This window comes from Pagrus pagrus (genome assembly GCF_965226575.1).
Source record: "Pagrus pagrus genome assembly, chromosome: 13".
Taxonomy (NCBI): domain Eukaryota; kingdom Metazoa; phylum Chordata; class Actinopteri; order Spariformes; family Sparidae; genus Pagrus; species Pagrus pagrus.
Window position 1 is genome coordinate 21204213 of NC_140197.1, and position 24445 is coordinate 21228657.

Sequence of the window (24445 nt, forward strand, 5' to 3'; positions counted from 1 at the left end):
AGCCTTTAACTGACTGATTGAGTGGACACCACAGGCCGATGAATGAATAAAGATGGGAGCCACTGTGAGGATTAATGCGCCTCATATGAAGACAGAGAGCTTGCCATCTAGTATTCCTGCCTCTGCCCTGTGGATGAGGCTGCTCTCTCCTCCTGTGCTCCGCCTTGCGTTGCTGTGTGTTATGCTGTGCTGGCATATTAGTTTGAGAGACATGCAGGCGCTCTCTCTGCCCCGGGTTATGTTCAGGTCCCGGGGCCTCGGCGGCAGTTGCTGCGCCGGGCCGAAACCTCTGCCATCGCCGTGCTGAGTTGGAACGGCGTGGCGAGAGGAAGTGGGGCAAATACGCCGGTGGGGTTGAGAACACACCGCCTGCCTTTCTCCTCCTACTGTTCCTGCATCTCCCCCCCTCTCCATCTTCACACGCTAACTCAAGACTGAACTCTCCACAGCCTCCGAGGCCCTAACTGAGCCCTGATCCGTATCTGATGGCGAAACAGCACGCCACCGGCTGCAGAGATTCCAACCTGTGTGATACCAAATTGAACATTCTGGCTGTCGTGACTAGCGAGCGAGGGTTGAACGCTCCAACGATTACGCCTGTGTACACCCTGAAACAATGTGTTTTCACCTACAGAGAGAGAAGAAGCTCCTTTAAACACAGAGTTAACCAAGCTTGTGTCTCCACCACTAAAGCCAATACTCCTCCCTTATCAGAAACAGCCCTATCTGGCAACCGCATCCATTAGGACCGATAGTGCCATTGATCTTCCCACACCCAGGCCAAGTGGACCTCAACCAGCAGCCCCGAAGACAAATCCAATTTTAGGTGTTATATGCTCCTCTGACCCGCACCATTCCTCCTAATCTCTCCACGTGCAGGCTAAACTCATCCACCACCACGACCGTCACAACACATTCACTCTCCGTGTGGCAAGGCTTAATAATAAGAGCGTCTCTCCTGCTCCTCCATCGCTGGCTCCTGTCAACACCTCCTCCGGCAGGGCGTAAAACAAACTCTGCCCCCAGGCCTATAAACCCCATTATGCTGAGCGGCGCTCCTGCCACCAGGCTGTATAAGCTTCATCTCGAGCCCATAGCCTCGCCTAACTGCCCCTTAAACCGGTCCAGTGCATCCGTCCTCGTGGTGACAACATGGACGCCCAACAATTACCTTTTAATTTTAGGCCACTGCTCTGAAGCTGATGGCCGTGCAGCGCGGAGCAGTCACACAGCTCGGACTTGGTCATATGGAGGGATGTGTCAGGGGACTTAATGGCTAAGGTTAATGTGTTTAATCACATTCTTTAATGCAAATGTCATTAATCTTTATGAGGCACATAAAAAGGAAATTCCCATACTTAGAAGCTTCATATTGAGATGTTTAATTCCAGGAGTTATTTCGTCAGACCGACACATTTTACTTTTTTCAGAGTCCATTTCTGTGTCAAAGTCGTAAACTACTGTGACGTCAGCCGCTGGTTTGTAAACTACTGTGAGTTTGGCATTATGGTCGACGCCATCTTGTTTTTTTGGAGCCACAAGTGACCATACTTGGACCAAAGGGAAAGCTGGGGACGATATCCTGGTTGGATCAGACGGACTCTGTCCTCCAGGTGTATTTATTTTGTTTGTTTATCATTTTTATATTATTATATGTGCATTGCATACATGCTCAGGGACAGCACTGTGTTTTATCTGATGTAATACATTCATTGTACACTGTGTCTGCTTTAAATAAGCCAATAAATGAAGGACACACTGTGGTAGCCACGTCCAAAAGCGCACCCTCATATATCGTCTATTTTACACCAAATCTGACTAAAATGTACAAGAGGAACATCATGCTGTATTGAAGAAGACTTAACACTAGTGATTGAGACCATGAACGCATTAGGAGACTGTTTACTGAGGTAGTTAATCAGGTGAGAAGTAGGGTCATTTTCTCATAAGCTCACATACAATCAGACGTCTGTTTGTAACCAGTGGAGTCGCCCCCTGCTGGCCAATAGAAAGAATGCAGGTTTACGGCACTTCCATGTTGGCTTCACTTTTCAGACTCAGAAACTTGGTCCATATTTTAGACAGTCAATGATCCTTATAGAGTATTTAATAGTGATAATAAAAAATAATACATAATGATTTTAGCAGTTCATATACAGAACCTGAACACTATATTAAAGACTGGAAGTCTAGTTTACTGCATGTGACCGTGGGAATGTCCTCCTGATGATCTCCAGAGAAGATAATTGCTGATTATGAGAAATCTACGGCATCTCAAACATATTTATGACATTACACAAAATCATCTTAAAATTTCACACTTGCAGACCTGATTTGGAGTGAGGGTTGAGAAGTCAGTGAAGTTCGAAGTACTATTGTGAGGCTCAAACATTCTTGGCACGCTTACTGAGTTGTGGTGGAATATCTACATTGTATCTGCATTAGCAAGATTCAATTGGGAAGTTTTGGTTTGGTTTGTTTTGTTTGACCATTTGAATCAGAATTATGGAAATGTGAACTTTTTTTTACTGCCTCAAGAAACAGAAAGAGCAGCACTTGTAGCCCAGCAGATTGATTCACTCTTCATATTACAATGATGCCTTTCTTTTAATTCAGAGACAATAATAAAAGTCTGACATTTGTGAGAGAATCTTGGCAGAGCCCATTACCCATGGAGAACATGCTCTCTATATTTCTCTGGTTGTACAAGGCCCAGATGGCTTTGAACAGCCCTGCATCCCCATATTCCCCAGCAACCCCCACATGACACCCCAGGGGGGCACGATCTCCAAGCCCACAAAGCACATGTAGACAGCTGCCTCCACAATGGAGGCTTTGAACATTAGCCATTCAGTTTCAATTCTTCCATACTCCTCAAGAATGAAAGAAAAATCCCTCTGGGAACGAGAGGCAAGGCCGTCCTGAACAGGGACTTCAGCCGCACACTCCCAGCTCACTCTCAGTCGCTGCACATTCAGGTTTACCAGCTCCGTCTATCGGACCTGATCCAACTCACTGCCAGATGGAGACCTGTCGGCAGCTCTGTCAAAGACATATGGATGTAGATCAGATAGTATGATCTGCTCTTTCAGAAATCCACTACTAGAGCATCACTGTAGATTAGAGCAGGCAGGATGTTCTCTACAGAAACCTGCTGCAAGGTTGCTCCATCGTTGTCCCCATCAGCAAAACTGGATCCTGTCCAGGATCACATCCACAGACTTTGAGAAGGCTTTAATGCCAGAGGTCATGTAGAACAACCCTCTTATCATTCACATAAAACTTAAAACAGAGCGCCTGTTCCCACTCTTTGTCATCTTACATAAACCATCATTCAATGCCTGAGACAATGGTACATTTCATGTGGATCCACTGGGAGAAGATGGAGGAAATGGCTTGAGAGAATGACATGGGGTACATTGCCTCATCTACAACCCAAATCTTGATGACAGAGGAAAATAATTCAGATTTTTTTTTCATATTATTGCCAAGCCGTACAAGATTTAAAGTGACAGTTACTTTTAAATCAATCGAAGTTCAATGTCTCGACTTCATGAGGGAGCACTTTTCTGACGTCACACCACGGTGGCAGCACCCTTGGTAGGGTGTAGGAAAACATAAAATAATGCTTTTCTTGAAGTTTGATTCCTTTAGTATTTTTTTTTTTTTAAATCATCCCAGTGGATGTTTGCAGAATGACGTGATTGCGTTGCATGATTGGAGCTCATTTTAGTCACCACTGTATTTACCCTTGCACTTCATCATATGGACATTTTCGCTGTTAATAAAAGTGATACTGAAAAACTTGTGAGCTCAGGCAGGCGCTAATAGCTCGATAGTGAGATAGAGGCAGATAGATGGAGATGGAGAGAGCATCAGTGAGAGAGAGAGAGTGAAGCTTAGCCGGGCTCCGAGGGCCGGCCACTGATTAAGGGATGGGAGGGATGAACACCAGCCACTGAGGGACTAGTGTCTATCTGTGTGAGTCCATGAGAAAGCGGGGCCGAGGAAAAGCTCAGAAACAAGAACCCACTGTCACGGTATCTTAGCAACCGTCTCTGTCTCCCAGGTGACAGGGACTGACATCACTTCCTGTTAGTGAGTGTGTGCATGTGTGTGTGTACACAATGTCCGAGCGTGTAAAAAAAGAAAAAAAAAAACCCTGCACAAATTGATACGTGAATGCGTCAGGAACGTACGTGCGAGGTTGAGAGAAGTTCACGTGTGCGTGCCGTGCTCGTGCACGGCCGGCTCGACTCTGCAGCTTCAGCACACCTGTCACTATCAGGTACATGACAGCAGAGTGCCGTCGGTGAGCAGGATTTAACTTGCACGCATCATTTGTGCACATGAATGCACGTTTAGAAAACAGACTGTGGGCATATATGTGGAGTCTCTGCCATGTGCGCATGCGGTCAGCCTCATTGTACGTTATGCCAAGGGAATCATGGCCAACTGATACCATCTGGTAGGACTACTTGGCACAAGGGGACTCTCTATGGTTCCACGACATATTGGAGTAGTTAAAATTAACACTGTGACACTATTTGGCAGAAAAAGACACTGAACTATCTATTACCGTGTCTATTTCAGTCTCTCTCTCACCTTAAGGGTCCAAGCTGCATTCACACAGGAGGAAGCAGGACTGTGGAGACTTTGGCTGGCCGTCAGCAGCACAGCAGCATCACGTGCAGGCATCAGCAGCAATGATGATCAACATCTTCAGTCGTCTATGCATCATCATTTTATTGAATCCTCATAAAACAACTTTGTCAATAATAATAAAAAAGAAATCTAACAGAAAAAATACCACTTTTTTCAGATAAAATGCAAAACTTATAGAAAAGGAGTTTCCAGAAGCGTAACATAGTTGTTTGGTTTGGCTTCATCCAGGATTAGCGTGCCGTCGGTTTGACCATTCTCGTGAAAAACGAATGCTTGCATTGTCTGCCCCCAATTAACTTCAGCTGCTCAGTGCCGTAGAAACAGGAGAAGAAGAAGAAACTACTCATGATTCGTCTCTTAATTACGTTGAGTATTTGTAATAAAGCAACAGAGTCGATGTATGTGCTCAAGCAGGCGACGATTCAACTCAGAACACGGCTCCTGAGTCCACAATGTTCACTCAGATAAGGTCCATGAGGATTTCATCCTCCATCACACTGGAGACTTGGGGCATCCCGGGCTGCGGTACAGTGCCTCTTTGACCTCCAGACATCAGGATCTGACCTGCACACAGGGGTTGGGAGTTAGGGAGCCGGGTGGAGAGAGAGAGAGGAAGATAGTGATAGGTAAAAGATACAAGTGCTATCAGGCTTTAAAGGTTAAAGTTCACCCAAAAATGAAGAGTCAGTCATTATCATCTCAGCCTCATGCCAATGGAAATACGGGTGAGGTCATTTTTGGGTGAACTGTTCCTTTAATCTTTAACTTTCTGTCGCAAGCTACTCTCTAAATATAATAAATAAATAAATCATATTAAAAGAAATTGACGTAGCTGAACATCAACATGGACGCACCACCTCAAAAGACTGGATTAAACATGTTCCTGTGCTGTTTTGTCAGAAAATCAAACCTGAGCAACACATGATGAGTAAACATAGACAAGGATTATGTGGATTGTTTTGAATGGATCATAAAAAATGAACAAAAAAGTACTGTATGCTTGGAAGATAGTGTGTAGTAATGTAGAAAAGGCATGCAGTGTAGTAAGTACGATAAAAAGAAATTAAAACACAACTGCTCTTTAAGGCCGTTCAGTCTCCATCTTTGGATGTCTGATGCTGCAGTTGTGTTGAACCAAAAAAGGACTCGACTCCTGGGACTTTTCTAGCAACGTGAGCGTTTAGAAATTCTTTTAGCAGGCACATCCAAAATCTGCGCTGGCAGGACTCTAACGACACCTCTGCAGATTTACCGCAGATTTTAAACAAACAGGGATGCTGCTTCTAAAACTCAGCATTAACACCTCTCCACCCCCTTGTGCATGTTTATGACAGTCAAGTGTTGTTTTCGGTTAGCTTTAAGATCAAAGTTAGTGGCGCGGCGTGACGATATGTCAAAAATTAGGTTTACTGCAGAGGAACTGAGGCGGGGGTGGGGACATTTGTCAACATGGATAACTGCGAGGGATCGGGCAAAGAGTGCTGTTGTGTAAAGTGTGTCAGCACGTGGTGGACTACCTGAGGTGGAGATCTTGAGTCCCTCATGTTGATGATGGAATAACATCTCAAATTCAAAAAGGTCCAACTAAAATCTACTGAATATTTATTTCAGTCTTGTAGAGGTCATTTTAGGTTGTTTTTAAGTATTATGTTTGCCTTTTTTGCTCAAAAACAGTCTTTGTTATTTCAAATGAATGTTGTAAAATAAAAAAAACATTGCGCTTAAGATTTTCATTCTGGATCACCACCGAAGAAATCTGCAGATTCTGTTTGGGCCTGCCTTTTAGATATTAACTTGCACTGAGTACATTTCCAGATCTATATCCTCAAGTTTCATGTCTACTTGAGTCTAATGTCTGAACTCCTTCCACCTCTGTTGGGGGTGCTTGCTGACCTGCCAAGGGCTGCCTCCACTGGCCCTGCATTTGAGCCCCCCCTCCTGGTGTGGGATGGACCAGTTGCTGCCCTAAACCCTGGTGAGGCATCATTCCTGACATGTGAGACACTCCACCCTGCTGCGAAGACACAGAGACAGAAGAGCCACGTCAACCTCGACAAGAACAGCACTTACAATCACTTAATAACCAATGAGACATGTTTGTTTGATTCACTAAGACATTTGTTGCGCTCTCACCGGCTGCTGTTGGCTGAGGAGGAGACTGCGGAGCTGTGGATTGGCTCCTGGGTTTGAGAGGCGGAGGACGGGACCCTGGGGCTGGCCTTGACCGCTTTGCGCGACCTGGTTGGGTGGAGCGCCGCTGACTGGCGGCTGTTGGTTGGCTGGTCCGGCTGCTCTCATTGTCATCTGAAGGAGAGTTTAAGATGTTTTACACCACATTCATATCATACAAGACTGACAATTATGGACCGGTTATTTAATGAGAATACAAGGATTATCCCTGTAGATTTCCTGTAGTTAACTTTTTTACACTTGAAAACTAGTAGGCGAGTCCTGCCTGATCATACTTAGACTTGATTATCAGAGGATGACCTGCAGTCTTTAAGGATAAACAGGAAAGGACAGTCCTTTCTGTTGGTTTTGTACATGTCACCTCATGCTCAGTACAAACTTATGCATGCAAGTTGTCAATGAAATATGTTTTTTGTTCCTCAATGTCATGCTGCAAGAGGAACACAAGCCAACACATGCTGAGAGGAAATTGTCCACCAGCGTGATGCTGAGCAGTGGGATGGGAGTGACAGTGTGCGTGTTAATGTGATTTTTGTACATGTTTAATACAGTGTTCCTAAACATGTGAAAAATGACAGGAAAGACTGGGACATCATTTAAATTAAAAAAAAACAAAGCAGCTTTAGTGCTCCAGACTAACTTTTCCCACTGGTGCTCCCAACTCCATTCAGGTGCAACTTATAATACATTTGAATTTAACTTAAAAAAGTTGAAAATATTTTTTCTTGATCTAAACTCACTGCAAGAACGAGTATCAGGCACACTGGTGCGACCAATGAAAGTGTTTAGTTGCACTTATTTCTAACAGTATATAACCCTGTGGTGGAAAATATACACTGTACTGATACATCTGCAGTGTGCTAATCTATGCAACTAAAATCTGTAACCGAATAATGATATAATACTTTACAGCACTTCAAATTTCAGCTAAGAACCAATCAATACCCTGAACACATGTTTCTTGAATGTTGAGAGGCTACTGCAGGTCTCACCATGTTGTTCTGCCTCTGCTGCTCCTCCATCATAGAGACCTGACTAACAGGGGGCATGCCCACCACCACAGACTGGACACAGGACAGATCAAAGAGAAGGAGGAGTGGGGAAGAATGGTGGAAGTGTGAGAAAAAAAAAAGGAGGACAGTGGAGGAAAGGGTTACCAGTAAGGCATGCAGAATTCAGCGAGCACCGGAGCAGTAAAGGTGTTGACAAAGGGCCGCGTGAGAGGAGAGCCGGTGTGGAGACACAGGCGGACATGCCAGCACCGAGTGGGTTTATTTACCTGCTGTTGGACGTTGCCGTGGGAGACAGGGATGGGGCCAGGCGGCCTGTTGAGGAAGTTCTGGTTGGGGGCGAGTTGACTGGCCTGCATCGGACCACCTCCACCGCCCAGCTGCTGCTTAGAGACACAGTGAAACAGCAATAAGTTTTCTAACAGCCTCATACATAAGAATAGAACGTTTTATCAGCTTTATTTATGGAGTCAGCAGCCACTCTTCTCCACCACTGTTCCGCTTCACCTCTGTACTCATTAACACCTTGAAGTTACTCAGTATAAATACTTCGTTTTTCCTCTTTCCTCTCTGTCATCTTTAGTTTTAAAAGGTCTTTTTTAGATTGAAATAGCTCTACAGAAGTTGCATTCAACACCAAAGGTCTAATCCCCAAATCAGGTCAGTCCTCCTCACTGCACCTTGCACCTCAGTGCACTTACTCACAGTCCTCCTTACAAACAGACTTAAGCACTTTGAATGATACTTGTGATCGTGTTTTCTTAATGTGTAACCACTGCTTTGTGTATGTAACTTGTGTGTGGTGAGTACTCATTCAGTAATGTAGTAAGAAGGTCTCCAAAGCTGAAGAGACCCTTCAATGTGAGTGACAGAAGACAAAACCCTCAGTGATTGTTTTGTGAAATTAAGTAAGTAACACAAATCAAACTCTGGATTTTTGCATGAAACTCGGACTGTGGATCTCATCCCACATCACTTGAACATGAAGAGCAAGCTGACCAGCCTTCTTCTGAATAAACACATGTATAAATTCTGATGTTTGTGTCGTCATAATGAATCTATAATATCTCCAGTCAACATATTTTCTGCATGTAATGGATGTTTGCTGTGCTAACAGCCCTGAGAGTGTTGGGTTAAAACCAAATATTCACTGCCTTTGTTCGAGAGTGTGCAGATGGTAAGTAAGCAAACACAAACAAGGATGTGATGATACACCAGTGGAGATTTAACTTCAAGCACCACCTGCTGAGGTGTTTGCTATTTTGGATTTCACAGTTTAAAACAAACTGAAGCTTGATGACTAAAGCTGCTCGTAAAATCTGGAGTGAATAAAGTCGTATACAATATCCATCCTGTGTTTAAACGGCGAGTAAAAAAAAAAAAAAGAGAGAGCAACCTGTTGCTTTACTTGGCGACAGATTCTGGAAACACACCTGTAAGGTTCAGAAATATATTAAAACGCAGGATTTTAATATTTACAATATTAATGACGTAATACTGCAAACTCAGAATATGTATTTTTCCATCAGTGAGTTAAGAAGCTGTTCTCAGAGGAAAATAAGGTCCCCAGAACACTGTTTGAAGCTAGAAAGGTGGCAGGGTCCACAGGTTTATTCAGTGTATTCTTTCATGAAAATAAAGTTTATATATTTAGTTGGTTTTAGGCACAAATGAAACAATCAGTCAGTGAAAATCGTTCCTTTTCCCCAAAATCTGCACAGTCCTCCTTCAAAACTCTGACTCTATTTCACATTTTAATTGCACGGTTCTGTAGAAAGGAAGAAAAAAAAAAGCTTAAAAAGGCAAAATGTGAAACTGAGCTGCGGTGGCTTTTGTGAGGGAGAGACAGGGAGGAATAAAAGGTGGTTCATCCCTTCTTTAGGCACAAATTATTAACTACAGACTCGGATAAAAAATAGCGTGATGGGAAAAAAAAAAAATCACATTCACCCATCCATCTTGCTGAATCGGGACAAATCACCCTGGGATTGCGCTAATGCATGCTGTGTTTTCTGACCAACAATAACAGTGCAGCACACAGCTTTAGGTCTTTTGAGGGAACTAACAAATCGGCTGCCTCTTCCTCTCTTCTCCTCGCGGTGATTTATCTCCTGTCTTTAACCCAGTAACCTGTAAAATCCCGGATCGCGATTTAGGGCCTGCATCGCTCTTTTCAGGGCAAAAACATTCAGTTTTGTCTTGGCTGTAAACAGAACACGCTGCAATCTCGTTCCCGAAGAATGCCACTCCAGGGCTTTGCGCAGAGAAACCTTAACTACTGGTCCAAATTGAAATTTTAATTACGTTAAGATTGCTGTAGCGCTTCCCTATTAGCAATGCAGCACTGAATATGTGATGATACACAAGAGGCAGAAAAAAAAAAATCTTCATTACAATTTCATGTCTTCTGCCTTCTCTAAATGCCCCGATGCTCATACACACACGCTGCTTCGAGTGACATATAGAGCCAACGCGCTTTTGCGAAGACATAAAATTAGCAGGGTGGATAAACAAACGTTATCGCCGCTGATGACAGCAAACTGCGAGGAGAAATGTAATCTAAGTCATGTAAACGGGACAACAAGCTTAATTTTTAAATGGAGACATACTGCTTCTCTGTGACTGGATGCTGCATTGTTTCAGAGGGATGCAGCACCCCCCCCCCCTCTCCTTTACTGGATGCCAAAAGCTGGAGTAGAGCCCTGTGATGGAAAAGACGGCTAATCCAGAAGACACATTTTAAAATCACCCCTGTCTCCAGGGATGAAGATGAACAAAGACGGGAAGTGAAATTTTCATGTCATGTCAACAAGGCAGCAGCGTTTGTTGCCTGTGATGAAGTCAGAGAAAAGAGCTGGTCTACCTTCAGTACAGAGGCTGGAGGGAGGGGGCTTGGTGTCTCCAGATATCCTTCTCCTGTCCCCTAAAGGGACGCACGGACAGCTTCTCCTACAGCGTGGCTCATGTAATGTTAACATCTGGGGAGGCCGAGCTGAAAAATTCATATCTACCCCAGTTGTTCTTTGTTTAAAGCTGAAATCCACGACTTTCCACATTTTTTCATAATATAGCAAAGATGGCGGAGCAATAAGTGTAGAGTGAAATGCCATCAGCTGACAAAGTAACATGAGTGTATTTCTAACTGCTGTGATGACATTACGCTGCACGGGTATTGTAAAACAAGGTTTAAAGGTCTAATAGGGCTAGGGCTGGAACTTATAATTACTACAGTATTGATTAATCTGCCGATTATTCTTTTTAAAATAAAGAGCAAAAACAAGCTCTCTAAAATTGTCAACACTGCAGGGAAGGTGACTGGAAAGTCACAAATAAAAACCTTTAGTTTAGATAAGTGTAGATATCTCATACCCACTGAGCTCAGAGTTTGACTTGCTACCATCTGGCCTTCGACTCAGCATCCCAAAGGTCAGTGGGAACACATAAGTATATATTTAATGGTATGCTGTGCTATGTGTAGTGCATATACCTTTATGTACTTTGGGAGAAGCCAAAGGGGAATTTCTACTGAGATGGACAATAATAAATCAGTCTAATCTGATTCAATCCAATAGATGTACTAAGTAAAAACACAGACAAATTGAAGCTTTAAGATTGTTTTGGGTGCTGTAGTTTAGACAATAAACTTGTTATTTTCGTTGATATACACTCAGTGGTCACTTTATAAGGTACGCCTACACAATCTATTGCAATTCAATACAACAGCTCAGAAACAAATTCTACCTTTGCAACATTTATAATGCTCAGTTTGTGGTGATATTGTTGTAAAGATGTGTTTACCCCGAAGTCTTAGTCAAAGGTGCTGTTGTACAGGACTGTTTTACATCGAGATATCTCTCATGTTTTTGTTGTTTTCATTTACATACACGAGGAAGGCAGAATTTTAGAAACACCTCCATCACAACACTGCTGCTAACCACGACCTCCGTGCTAAAGCATAGAGTGTGATAAACACCTCAACGGCAAAATCACCAGAAACTGATCATAACAACAACATAAACGTAGACTTTATATAAGAACAGGTGTTTTAGATTACATTAGATTTTACAGGTGTACCCAGTAAAGTGGTCACTGAGTGTATAAATAGATCTTTAGCATCTTTAAACCGTTCAAAATGTACAGTACAGTTTACTTGACTTAAGCAGGAATAAAAAGGTGCGAGTGCAACAGTGAGCTGATGTTGCAGTAGGAATTTAGCTAATGCTAGCCCCATTAGCCGCTGCTAGAAAGAGAGAGGTTAGTGGCTGCTGTGAAGATACTGGGCTCGCTTAAATGAAATGTCAATAACAATGCACCTTAATGCCGTAAACAATGCACCTCAATTCCCGGGTGCTCCTCAATAATGCCTTCTCATTATCGCCGCCTTTTGGTCCCCCCCCTCCCCACACCACACCACACCACACTGAAACCTTCCTCTCTCCCCACTGGCTCCACTCACCGCTCTGTGCTGCTGGACCTGCTTGTGGTTGGTGATGACTTGCCGGATGCCGTTAACGAAGCCGCTCTGGTCGTTGGGGATGAGGCCCATGAATATTCTCTTCTTGGATGAGTAGAGCAGCATTAGCACCCGCACTTCACAGGGCGACGTCGTGTGGGGGAAGTGGACGCAGCCGGCCTGCAGGGAGGGTCACAGGGCAGAGTAAGACCTTGATAAGGGACTCCGGCGTAATTATAGGATGGGCACGAGCTTAGGGACATCACCTACTCCTGAACTCTTTTGCCCAATCAAACATATCGGTTTTAAAAATTGAATCCAAATAGTTTTAACTTGATTCGTTCTGTGCTTTCTCTGGGCTGTAAATCAAATTCAGGCAAAGAGGCAGAGCTCAGCTGGACTGATTCTATTAAAGCCTCTACTATTTCCCACTGGTATTACCTGACTAACAATGCACCACACTGACAAAACCACTATAATTACACTAATGGTACTGAATCAAGACTAAACAACACAAGATTTTGTCTGCAAAGCATGTTTAAAATCATATTATCTTGCTTGACAGCGAGTAAATGTATGGCCTGGAACCCCCTCTAGAGTCTATAGCGCAACACTGCAACTCAGCCTCATGAACTAGTGGACAGAGGTGGGACCTGCACTCACTTGCCACTCAGGGAAAATGTATTGAGGTGCGCTGAATGATGGATAAGTTTGGGGACGAGCCGGAAAAAACAAGTTTTAGGCTCAGGGAAAGGTAGAGTGCTCAAACAACTTACAAAACCACTGGTCATAATGCGGTACAGCCCTTTCAGCGACTCCATGTCTTTGTTGGTGAACAGAAACTGAACCATTCGAGAGTTTCTGAAGAGGTGACCTAAGGTTGTCTACGGAAAGAATGGGCAAAGAAAGACTCAGTTATGCACCATTCATAAAAAAAGAGTCAACACAACACTTTCACACTCAAAAATAAAAGCCGGCCAAAAAGCGGTCTCACCAGTAGCTGCTGTGGGATCAGCTGCATGATGAGCTTCTGTGGCCACTGGTCTGTGTTTCTGGTTAGACACACAACGGCAGCATTGAGCAGCGAGTACAAAAAGCCCACTTTTTACAACGGATGAAAGTGGTTTAATTGGATACTCACAGATTTTCCCCTTGGTTAACGTGCACCTGACATGGCAGAGAACGCGTGAGTTTGGTGGTTGAGTCCATGGAAGAGGGTTTAGGCTTCTGTGGGGAATAATACAGTGAGATAGGAGAGACACAAAAAGCAGTGCATCGTTAGACTTCGAGTATGAAGAACACCTTGAGGAGCACATGAAAAGTACAACTTTTGTTTTCAATTCAACAAGGTACTCAAATATCTAAAAGTTTACATTACAGTACGGGTACAAGGACAGGATAAAATGACATTTAAACACACCACAGAGGCTCTCTCAATGTTGTTGTCGTTAAACCACCACTATTGCTGATGAAAATCTATCTTCATGACTGGTAGAAATGTTCACAGAGGAATGTGCTGTTGTTAATTGGTATTTAAGTTTTAGTCAGGTCATAGTTAGTCATGTTCATCGACTTCCTTCCTCACTCTGACTCTTTCCTGGAGGCTACAGCGACAGGCGACTGGATGAAATGCACCGCCACCATAAATAAAATGAGAATTTCTCTGGGTTTAAACGTTATTGAAAACACTTGGGATTATGTAAATACATAACTCCAAAATACACGACTAAAGTCTAGTCGGTTTAGACATTTTAATGGAGAAATTTTACATATTTCATTTTCAAGTGTTAAGCTGAAAAGTTGGAGTTGTTTTCAGTTTTGTTTGTCTTGTGCATGCACACAAGGATGCATGTGCAAGCAGGTGAGGCAACACACACTTTTCAATTCTTCGACGCATCTACAGGAGGCTTGTAACATAACATGCTGCATGCTCCAGCAAGGGAAGAGGAAGAAGGCTTAAATGGTAAATAGACTTGCATTTCTATAGCGCTTTTCCAGTCTACTGACCGCTCAAAGCGCTTTACAACACTTGTCACATTCACCCATTTACACACACATTCATACACTGATGGCAGCGGCTGCCATGCAAGGTGCTCAAGGATTGGACATGCAGCCGGGGGAGCCGGGGATTCGAACCAGCGACCTTCCGATCACTACGACCCGCTCCACCTCCTGAGCTACAACCGCCCCTTAAAGAGGTGCTGCACACTTCAACATCGTTTTTGAGCTGTAAACTTAATTATAAGACTGTTTTCTCATGAAACTCATCAATGCTGGTGATAAAAGGAGACTCCAAATGAATGTGCAAGCTCAGATTTTCACACTTAATTAAATGGAAATGAGTTTTTTCTTTCGTCTACACGTGTTTACTAAATGTCTTATAAGGGCAGAGGAACTGCCTGATCACAGGGTGCATCGGTGGCTGTTGTGATCCATTGGTAGCCATTAAACTCCTGGCGAGGGCTGTGTTCACATTCGCCCATTATAAGCCCATTATTTCCAACGGAGAGAGCAGCTGTGCTCGTGTGTCCAACAGGATTGACAGTAGGTGGAAGTTAGGCCTCATTCACACCAAATCAGGGATTGTTTAGCGGTGTGGGGAGGACACAACAGGGAGGGGAATCATCATTTTGTCAGTGAACGCCACCTGGATAGCTGTTTTTGGGTCCGAACCTACATGAATCTGCTTGATCTGTTCAATCAAAGTGAAGGAGGTGCAGCTGAGGAGGGTCAGGTGTTGTTAAGTCTCAGCTAAGGATTCCTTCCAACCGTCTCTGGGAAAAAAACAACTGCTGAACACAAAAGGGAAGACCCAGGGCATGCTGGGGGATTATATCTTCCAGCTGGCCTTGGAGCAGTTGGAAGATACTGCAGAGAAAAAAAAAAAGGAGATGTGGGCAGCCCTGCTCACCCTTTCTGCCATCGTGACCCCAATCAGGACAAGCAATTAAAAATGGATGGATGGATGGACTTTTAAAGACCTGCAGATAACCTGTTCCTTTGCAAAATGTCAAGAGTGAAAGAAAAAAAAGAAGTACTTTCTAAGCGCATCGATATGGCAACCCCACTGGGGGAAGCCAGCACTCTTCATCTTCAGGGCATCGATACAGGATCAATGATCAATCAATCACATATTAGTCAGACCCTCTGTAGTCCCCACGCTATCCATTACAAACGTATTGTGCTCGACTTTCTGTGCAGACAAATGGGTCGTTCATTTCCAGGGAATGAAAGATGTAGACAGCTATTAAACAATCCTACATCTGCCTTAAATTAGTGGTGGATTAAAAAAATAATGTTAGCATAACCAATCTGAAGAGTCCTCGGTTCAGACAACAAAATCTTTCAAGAATTAATGGATTGAAATTCAGCCAAAACAGAAGGAACCATATTGATAACACTGTCCTCAAAGCAAGAGCCAGCCAAGTGTGCTGGCATCCCTTTGAGAGTTTTTATCAACAACCATTTCTTCAAATGAGTTTCAGTGTCTGTAGTGTAATTCTCCGCAACATTACAGATTACTCCAGAGGAGAATCACTTACAGAGTTGAAAGCTTAATGAGTGAGCTGGAGGTGGAAATGGCAGATTAAGAGCAATGCTTCATGCTCCTAATCTGTCCACTCAGGTTGTTTGCAGCTGCACATGCTCACACTTTTATTCCTGCCCATTTAACTGACTTAGATAATTTTGACAAACAGAAGAGGGAGGACGAGACTGGAGTCGATACTGGCGATTGATCCGAGTCCGTCCACCAAACACAAACACTTGAAGGCCTCCCGTCTGTGGCATAAAAGCCATTAACATCCCTTTTCCTGGCTCAGCACTGCCACTGTAAACTAAATCGATTTGACCTTGGGCTCAACAAATTGTTGTAGGATGGTGAAATGATGTGCAATTAATCATACCGTAGAACAATCAATGACAGGTGGTTATTAAGACTTACAACAGTGATAGGTCTTAGACAACGGTGATGATCACAAGTTCGGTGATCAGGTCCTGCTGGATTTAATTCCTACTGTCTATTACAGACCGATTTACAGCTGGGATATCATGCCAGCAACTTTACTAAACCAACAATTAGATATTTTTGGGAAACACACTTATTCCCTCTTGCAGAGCAGATCGATACCATGCTCCTATCTGTGCAGAACACATAGAAACTGAAACCGGTCAGCCTATTTTAGCATATAGACAAGAAAAAGGGGGAAACAGCTAGTTTGGCTTTGAATATTGGCCATATGAAAGTCAAGCACAAGATCCATTCATCCAGCGCGACTTGTGTGTGTAATCAGTCTTTGTGCAGCTTCATACTCTATTGCCTAAAGGCCTGCCCTTTCAAGGATTTCTGGGACAATACTTCTCCAAATGTTTTTGGAAGGCAGACCGTCACTATTTCTGCACATAGAGGTCAAAAACACTAATTATTGAAAAACAACATGCAGTCAGAGCACGGGCTGTGACGGGGACAGAGCTCGCCGAAGGGTGCACCGCTACGTCCTGCAAAACCACGCCACACTGAGAAAAAACACGTTCACATAAACCCCTGACAACCACAACTTGTTCTCGAATAAAAAACAAAGCTACAACTTCCAAACACAGATACCAAAGTTTTACAAACAAATAAGATAAAAGACATATATCTAACGTACAGATTTGAGTGGTAACAATCTCCTCATCTAATTCTCGCCATGAAAGCAAATAAGTACATTTCTCCTGAGTAACGTTGGAAACCACTGAACTAGGACGGCTTTCACTTCATCCAAAACTCTGAGTTTTAATCCTTTATGCTAGTTTTGTGTGGGGAAAAAAGACCAGTTAAGATTCAGTTGTTAGTGCTGTAAGTGATTCACACTTTACTGAGCGTTACCTCTTGCCACTCCAGAACACCGGTCCACGCTATAATCTTATTGGCCACACCTTGCTGCTGTCCAATCGGATTTGCATTGACTTGAGGTCCAGACACACCAGGCTGTCAGGAAGATAGAGGTGGAGAAGATTACATGTGGTTGACTCAGAGTCAGAAATACTTGTGAATTCAGAGGGGGAAGAACACAGGGACTAGCAGATGATTTCATAGATTTACTAATATAAAACGTGTATTTTTGTCGAGCTGACTGAACTGGATCGTCATAAATTATTAGATTTGGCTTATTTTAGAAAATTGAATTTATATTAACCAAAGTATGTTTTACTACTAAAGAAAGAATTAATGAATGAACTGGAAAACAGACAAAAACAATGACTGTACCCACAATGATTTCCAGGGAAAAGGGAACGCCGTGTGTGGTTTTGATCTGTTAGTAGCGCTAACATTTAAAATTCGTTTTGATATTAGACTTCAGACAGTGTGTTCGTCTGCAAACTCAGCCCCAGGCTGCTGGTGCCACAGCGTCGCAGATTAAAGTCTTGGTTGCATTATTTCTAACTTACATTTGAAAATATCAATATGGCTTAAACATTGATAGTGTTTACAGCAGGGCGAGAAAAGCAAATGAAGTCCTCAGTTGGGTGTCGTGACGTTATTCAAACACCACTGAAGGGTGGCTACGATGAACTTACACCAAGGAACTACAAATCAAGTAAGAGGTAACAGCAAAAATGTAGCATTAAAGGAGTCAGTGACCAATCAGAAACAGGTTATCCAAAAGGTGACACGTTCAACCCATGTTTCCCTACTGCTGGTGAGTTGTGTTGAGCCCTCCCGTGTGGTGGGAGAAGTATTCAGATCCTAAGAATTAAAACTAAAAATAATAAAATGTTTTTGTCTCGTTGTGAATCTTGGGTCTGAACTTGTTTTACAACCAACAAATTAACAAGTTATATATTGTTTGTTTAATCTGTACAGGAACAAAAGTGTAAAAAGGACAAATATTGTTTTGCGGTTAATAATTTACCAGAGTGTTTCTTGGCCAGGCGCAGTGACTTCCTTAAGTCTCTGCTTACATAACCCCGCCAAAAAAGACCTTAAATAAAAAAAATCCTGCTTCCATTCTTTGTGCTAGGGTAAGCTAATCACCTGCTGGCCTTTTATTTAACAGACAGTTATAAGAGTAGTATCGATCTTTTCATCTCACTCTTGGCACAGACTCACATATGTGTATCTTTCAAAAAGCTGAACTATTCACCTAATTGCTGTGTTTGCTACATAGGAAATGGACTATAACTGGATATACAGGTCACTAAGCTGCTGAAGTGGAAAACCCCAGTGGTTATAAAGGTGTTACTGGTTTCATTTTGATTATCATAACTCACCATGTTGGGCTGTGCTGAAGGCGCCGCGGACTGATTCGGCGTGGGTTGCTGCTGAGGTGGTGCCTGCGGCTGCTGATTGGGTACGGGCTGTCCTGGGGGCGGGACTGGCTGCTGCTGATTTGGAGTAACTTGTTGCTGCGGCATCATGGGCTGCGTTGCTGTAGTGACCGTGGATATGCTGGGCTGATTGAGCTTCACCCCAGGGACTGATGGGATGGTGGGCTGACTGGTGAACGGAGCACCTTGACTGACCATTCCTGGGACTGGAGGAAGGAGCGGGAACGTAAGAAAACAGATACAGAACATTGCTTGAAAAATCCATTCTGACCTTTACACTTATTTTTGGTAACTTTAATTATTAGTAATCAAAAGATCCTGTTATTATAGATCCCTCTAGATGAGAGCAAAAAATCTGTCTTACTGTAATATTCAACAGCCAGACTTAAGAGACTAAAAAGCTCAGCTAACATAAATTGTTCACAAAGGCCCGCAGAGTCCACCAGTAACTCACAGCGACTCTTCTGGTTGTTGGCTGCCTCCACGGCCATCTGTGCAGCCACCTGAGCAGCAGTCATGGGGGGAGGATTCTGTCAGTGAGCAGATTAAAGGAAGACAATGCGGGTGAAAACGTTTTAGGGGGAAAGAACATAAACACCGCTGTCTGAAACGGAGCCAAAAGCAGGCGGCAGGAATTAGTCTCCAGGCAGCCTTACGCTGTGTGGCTGCTGTCCCCATTACCTGATAAGGGTGGGCTGTGTTAATGGGTGGAGGGGCCTGTGGAGCTCCACCAAGAGGTTGACTGACAGGCAGCGGCTGAGGAGGGAGGACAGGTTTGAGCGGCCCGGGTCCTCCACCTAAGGAAACTGGAGACAGACAGTGGGATGAGCTTAGAGTTTTTACACAGTTCTAAGATGCGTATTTACTCCCACGGTGGGAGTAAAATAGTGTAGTGCTTTGCTGAAAGTGAAAGAAAAGACATATTTAACAAGGAATTCACTCCTACTCACAGAAAAGTGCAGGAATAACCATTATGAATAGCTCATAAAGTTGTTATTTACAACAGCTTTAACTGCGGCAAACTAAAGAATGACTTCTCATGATCCATAACATCATCTTACAGTGGAAATGAGTCAAATTTTTAATATCTCCAAAAGACATCAACACATGTGAAATTAGCAATTCATATCTCGCAGCTATACTAGTAAAGATGTGATTATAAGAAACTGGCCAGAATTAAACAAAAGCAATATCAGACTGGAGGAAACTGTGCTGCTGGTAGAGGAGGTATCTCAAAGAAAAACCAATAATAGGAGAGGAATTTAGCTCCACAGCGATGCATGGAAAGAGATAACATTAATGCCGGCTTTACTCTTGTCATCTGCCAGTGCTGACGAATGCAAAAAAAGAAAAGAAAAGAGAAAGTGGTGTAACATCCTATCAAAGGTGTGTCTGGAGATAAGAAGCTTACACGAATGCAGCTGCTACAACTGAGAAACTGTAAACCTGAACTGCACTATTGTTGATTATAAACAATTTTATACTGTACCAGCTTTACAAAACTGTCTGAGAAGGTGTGTGCCTGTCTCTGTCTCCACAATGTCAGTAAGTTGGGAATTATTTATGTAGCATGTATTATTATTTTTGTGTCCTCGTCTCCTACCCGTGACCTGGAAATCAATCACCATATTGAGATACATATTGTGACTAAGATGCGAGGAGAGGAAGAATAGAGGATGTACAAGCTGGAAGAGGGGACTGGTATCTCCTAGTAAAGTTTTTATGGCTAACCTGTCCGTCCAGCAGACACAGAGCAACAACAGCTTTCATTTGGACAGGATACAAGTCCATAACACAGACCCTTGTTTTCTGTGGTTTGGTCTTCACTAACTCCTTAAAAAAAAAAGTCTTTTCAGCTGCTAAACATTCAACTTCTTCACCAGCTACTCGCAAACGCTGTTTTTTAAGGCAAAACTTCTCAGTTGTGAAGCAAGTATCTACTGCCAGCTGTAGAGTTTCGTGATAATGTTTACTGGTACTGGCATTGATGAAGAAATTAACTGGAACCACAAAAATTTGCTTATTCGGGATAAGATAAGATTTCAAACTGAAGGGCTATAATCATACAGTAAATATTGTTAAAATCACCTCACAGTCTAAGGCAAATCTATTTCTTTCAGAAGACATTTGGACAGAGTTGTCTGAGCTCACAGAAAACAAGCTGTTAAATGATGTCTCTCACCAGGAAGCGAGATGCCTCTGACGAGGACCATGTGGAAGGGGTCCTGACTGTAGTCTGGATGGGGTTCAACTGCACCTCCAACTGGAGACGCTCGCTCAAACAAAGCTCTTAGTGCGGGCAGTTTCCGAGGAGCCACCACTGAGAAGTGAATTCCTCTCTGAGAAGAAATATGAAGAATAAACATATTCAGCAAAACACGTTCCCTTTGCTTTTTTCAGTAAGTCATATACAAATATCATGGATACAGCTTCATTCAAAGGATAATTGTGACAAAGATTATGACACAAATAAGTTATGTATAAGTTGTGATAACTCACATCTCTGATGATTTTGACCAAGTTGTCTGCTGTGCAGCCGGTGTAGCTGACACTCTCCACAGCAGGAAGCAGATATGGAGGAGAGTTACACAGCAGCACACACACCTTGTGGGTTTGACCTCTGGCAAAGGTAGACAGAGAGAAAGCAAAGAGTTGAGATTTCCATCACTGACAGCGCCCCTGTAGGAATAAATTACTGATTGATTTGTTAAGTTATTGATGAGTTTTTCTTAAAAAACTCACATTCAATGCAAGAATTTGGAGGATATTTTGTTTATTATGACCAGACTATGGAGGGCACCAGAGGAGCTACAGGTCAAACACATCCATGTTGGCTTCATTACTCAGTTGCCACTTCAAGAAGCCAAAGTGCAGTCTGTAAATGTGTTTACAGCTGCTTAAAATAAGACTCAACGTGTGTATTTTAATGGTGTACTTTAGCTATATCACTGAGCCAGTACTTTGCCATTACCAAGCAAAAAAATGACAACAATGTTGTCCATTAACACGGGTCTTTCCCCACACGCTCCCAAAGATTGAATTACTTTATAATGACCAAACAGGAGCAATAGTAAAGTGATTTTACTTTACTTACATTTGCTCCCTCATCTTCTTAAAGTCATCAAAGAGCTGCAAGGCCACAGAGAGTCCCTCTGCAATCAGACTACAGCTTTCTGCGCCACCTCCCATGAACCTTTGTGAAAAAACAGGATAATTAAATACTTGCAAAACATACAGTACTGTATCATTTATCTCTGTTTTAAGAAAAAAGGCAATAATCCACGAGAATGTCAAATTTGTAAAAATCACTCACTGGATGCTGTCGATCCACGAAACAAACTCAAAGGCAGAGCTGGTTGGTGCGTGACACTGGACATACGACTCTGGAGCGCAGTCCACTGTGTTGAACACCACAAGACCGTACTGTGTCCCTCCATACTAGAAGGACAAATGAAACGGGGGAATGTTTGTGTTAGCAATATTACAAAAATGTTTTCCCAAATAATTATTCTCTAAAAACTTTGCCCCAAAGAATGTGAATTCAAACATAAAAAACACTCACATCTCCACCAAAATCTGTTTCTGCTGGGGGCCCTCCATTGAAATATCTACAGGGGGAAAAAAAAAAGAAAAAAACAGAGGCTTTTAGACATAAGAACATGAATAATAAAGTAATAATTTAGCAAATGAGGGGTCTTTTAGCACTCTTACTCAATAGCTGGAAGTATGTAATTTTTCCTTAAAGATTCAAAGTAAGGTCCAAGATTTGCCGTCCCTTCGATGACAAACACCACATCAGCCACCTGGTTGGTCCCAGGCTTAGTGGACGGTTCCATGAGTGCCGAGCCTGCCACCATGGATCTGGACAAGAAGAGGGGACAGATGTAACTTAATTATGTGAGAGACCTCCATGGATAATCTACTGCAGGACCAAGAACTTTACATTCATTTCAGGTAAAGTTCATAAATTGTGTGTTTCTTTAAAAAGCATTCAAAGGCTCAAAACTACTTATTGCTCTGAAAAACTGCAATTATATTGGTCGGTGCCATTATGTAGGATACAGAGAAACACATTCAAGTCGTAATGTGACTTTGCTTTGGTTACTTTTCTATCCGTTAATAATAACACGTACATAAAACATCACACATGTAGATAAAGGACATTTCAACCAACGATCTGCTCTTATTCCTGCAACATTCATCCGACATATTACACTGGTGAGCAACAGCGACAATGAACCACTGTAAAAGCTGAACTCCTATTAAAAGAAGCACTTGGGCTGCACGATATGGTAAAAAAGAAATTACAATTGCAATTCTTTTTGACGAATGATTCACGACTAGTGGAAATGAACATTTTCATTTCCAATGAAAAAACTAAAAAAATCATGATGATGTGACACTTGTTTGGGTCTATACCAAACACACGTTTTCCTACATGTAGTGAACAAGATGTGCAGCACCTGTACAGTACTACAGTCTCTTTCAGTTTCGCTTCTTGAGATATGGGTATTGCACTTGACAATATTGCGATTACCATTACAATTCTAGCTAACAAGCCCTGTGTGCTGCTTCAAGTTCTGCTGAGAAAATAAGAAGTTAGCTAGCTAAAGTGATGTGCTATTTGGCTAGCCTGGCTAAGAAGTTGATATTATCCAACCTAACTCAATACTAAATCAAACCTATGAGCCCACTTCAGTGGCCCGGTAAGTTAGAAAGCATGCAAACGAAAGTAAAAGCATTCAGAACAGCTAAAACAACTGAGCTGCACAGAGCTTTCATTTAGTGCTAGCAATGTAGCATGAACGTCAATAAGCGGTTTAAGCTAACATGGTGGAAAATAACCTGAACTAGCCAACCGCCATCTTGCTAGAAAGTGATGCGGACAGACCTGGTGGTATGCTGCCGTCAGTCGAAACGCAGGATCAGTTGGACACAAATACAGCATGAAAATCAGCTTGAAATAGCTTGAACTTGTCACTCTACAGCACTGCTAGCATAAGCGTTTGTTGTATTTTTGCCGGAAGTGACAAGCAGACCCGCCCACAAATGTGACGTCACGGCCATCTTCTTCGTCGTTTCGCCCCGGGGTGGAGTGCTGCCCCCTTCAGGTCAAAATCATAAAAACAACCTCATTTTCACATCCGAACATAGAAAAGAGCTCTAGAGCTCACGTTTGTCGCCACCGTATTATCATCGCACAAGTAAGGTAAGGACAACTCATTTTGTTTATTAAAGCAATTAAAATGGCTTATTATACATCAAAGAGATACAGAGGAAAATATAAGGCAACACAAAAAACACAAAATGAGACACCAAGTTGTGCAGTTACACTTACAAGCTAAAAGCGTTAGCACACACCTTGTACTAAGTTTGACCATATGCCTCGAGGGTGTAAATAATGTCTTTTCAGATCAATGGGGTGGTGCATGTTTTGTCCAGTCCAAAATACTTTGGACTAATAATAAAATAATACAATAATAAAATAAAATATTAAAAAATAAAATCAGTGCAACCTTCACATTTCTGAAGCTGGAAACATTTTTTTTTTTTTACATGAAAGATGACTTTTGTGATCATCGAAATATTTGTCAATGTATCAATTTTCTTTCAATCTATGTTGTGTTTGTATAAACTTTTTGGTGGTTTAATTTAGTAGCAAACACTATATTTTATAATGTGTTTTATGTGTATTGTTCTTTGTTTGTATTGTGCTCTTATATATAAATGTCAGATGAAGTAAAAAGTACAATATTTCTCTCTGAAACATAGAGGGGTCAAAGTGGAAAGTGGCAGGAAAATAAAAGAGTCAAGAAAA

General features: G+C 42.5%; 1 protein-coding gene across 3 annotated transcripts; it reads right to left on the bottom strand.

Moving 5' to 3' along the window:
• Positions 1-4721: 4721 nt before the first annotated feature.
• On the bottom strand, positions 4722-23656 carry med25 (mediator complex subunit 25). 3 transcript variants are annotated; one of them, XM_084370548.1, is made up of 20 exons: positions 23519-23656; positions 22339-22488; positions 22190-22235; positions 21941-22065; positions 21722-21820; positions 21127-21247; positions 20810-20966; positions 19309-19433; positions 19082-19157; positions 18571-18833; positions 17186-17287; positions 13460-13542; positions 13313-13370; positions 13095-13202; positions 12322-12498; positions 8135-8248; positions 7848-7919; positions 6799-6969; positions 6559-6679; positions 4722-5229 (listed from the first exon to the last, which is right to left on the bottom strand). In XM_084370548.1, the coding sequence occupies exons 2-20, from the start codon at positions 22482-22484 to the stop codon at positions 5126-5128; spliced, it is 2268 nt and encodes a 755-aa protein (XP_084226674.1). In that variant the 5' UTR covers positions 22485-22488; positions 23519-23656; the 3' UTR covers positions 4722-5125. The 3 variants fall into 3 exon arrangements, with proteins under 3 accessions (XP_084226674.1, XP_084226673.1, XP_084226675.1); XM_084370547.1 differs by having other exon boundaries at positions 13460-13545; XM_084370549.1 differs by lacking the exon at positions 7848-7919 and having other exon boundaries at positions 13460-13545.
• Between the last annotated feature and the right edge of the window lie 789 nt (positions 23657-24445).

Excerpts from the sequence above, each read along its gene's own strand:
- med25 (XM_084370547.1), bottom strand. The coding sequence starts at position 22,484 with ATGGTGGCAGGCTCGGCACTCATGGAACCGTCCACTAAGCCTGGGACC. Across the intron at positions 22,066-22,189 it reads AAACAGATTTTGGTGGAGAT|TATGGAGGGACACAGTACGG; the intron begins GTGAGTGTTTTT and ends TTGTCCTTCTAG. Across the intron at positions 19,158-19,308 it reads ACACAGCCCACCCTTATCAG|AATCCTCCCCCCATGACTGC; the intron begins GTAATGGGGACA and ends GCTCACTGACAG.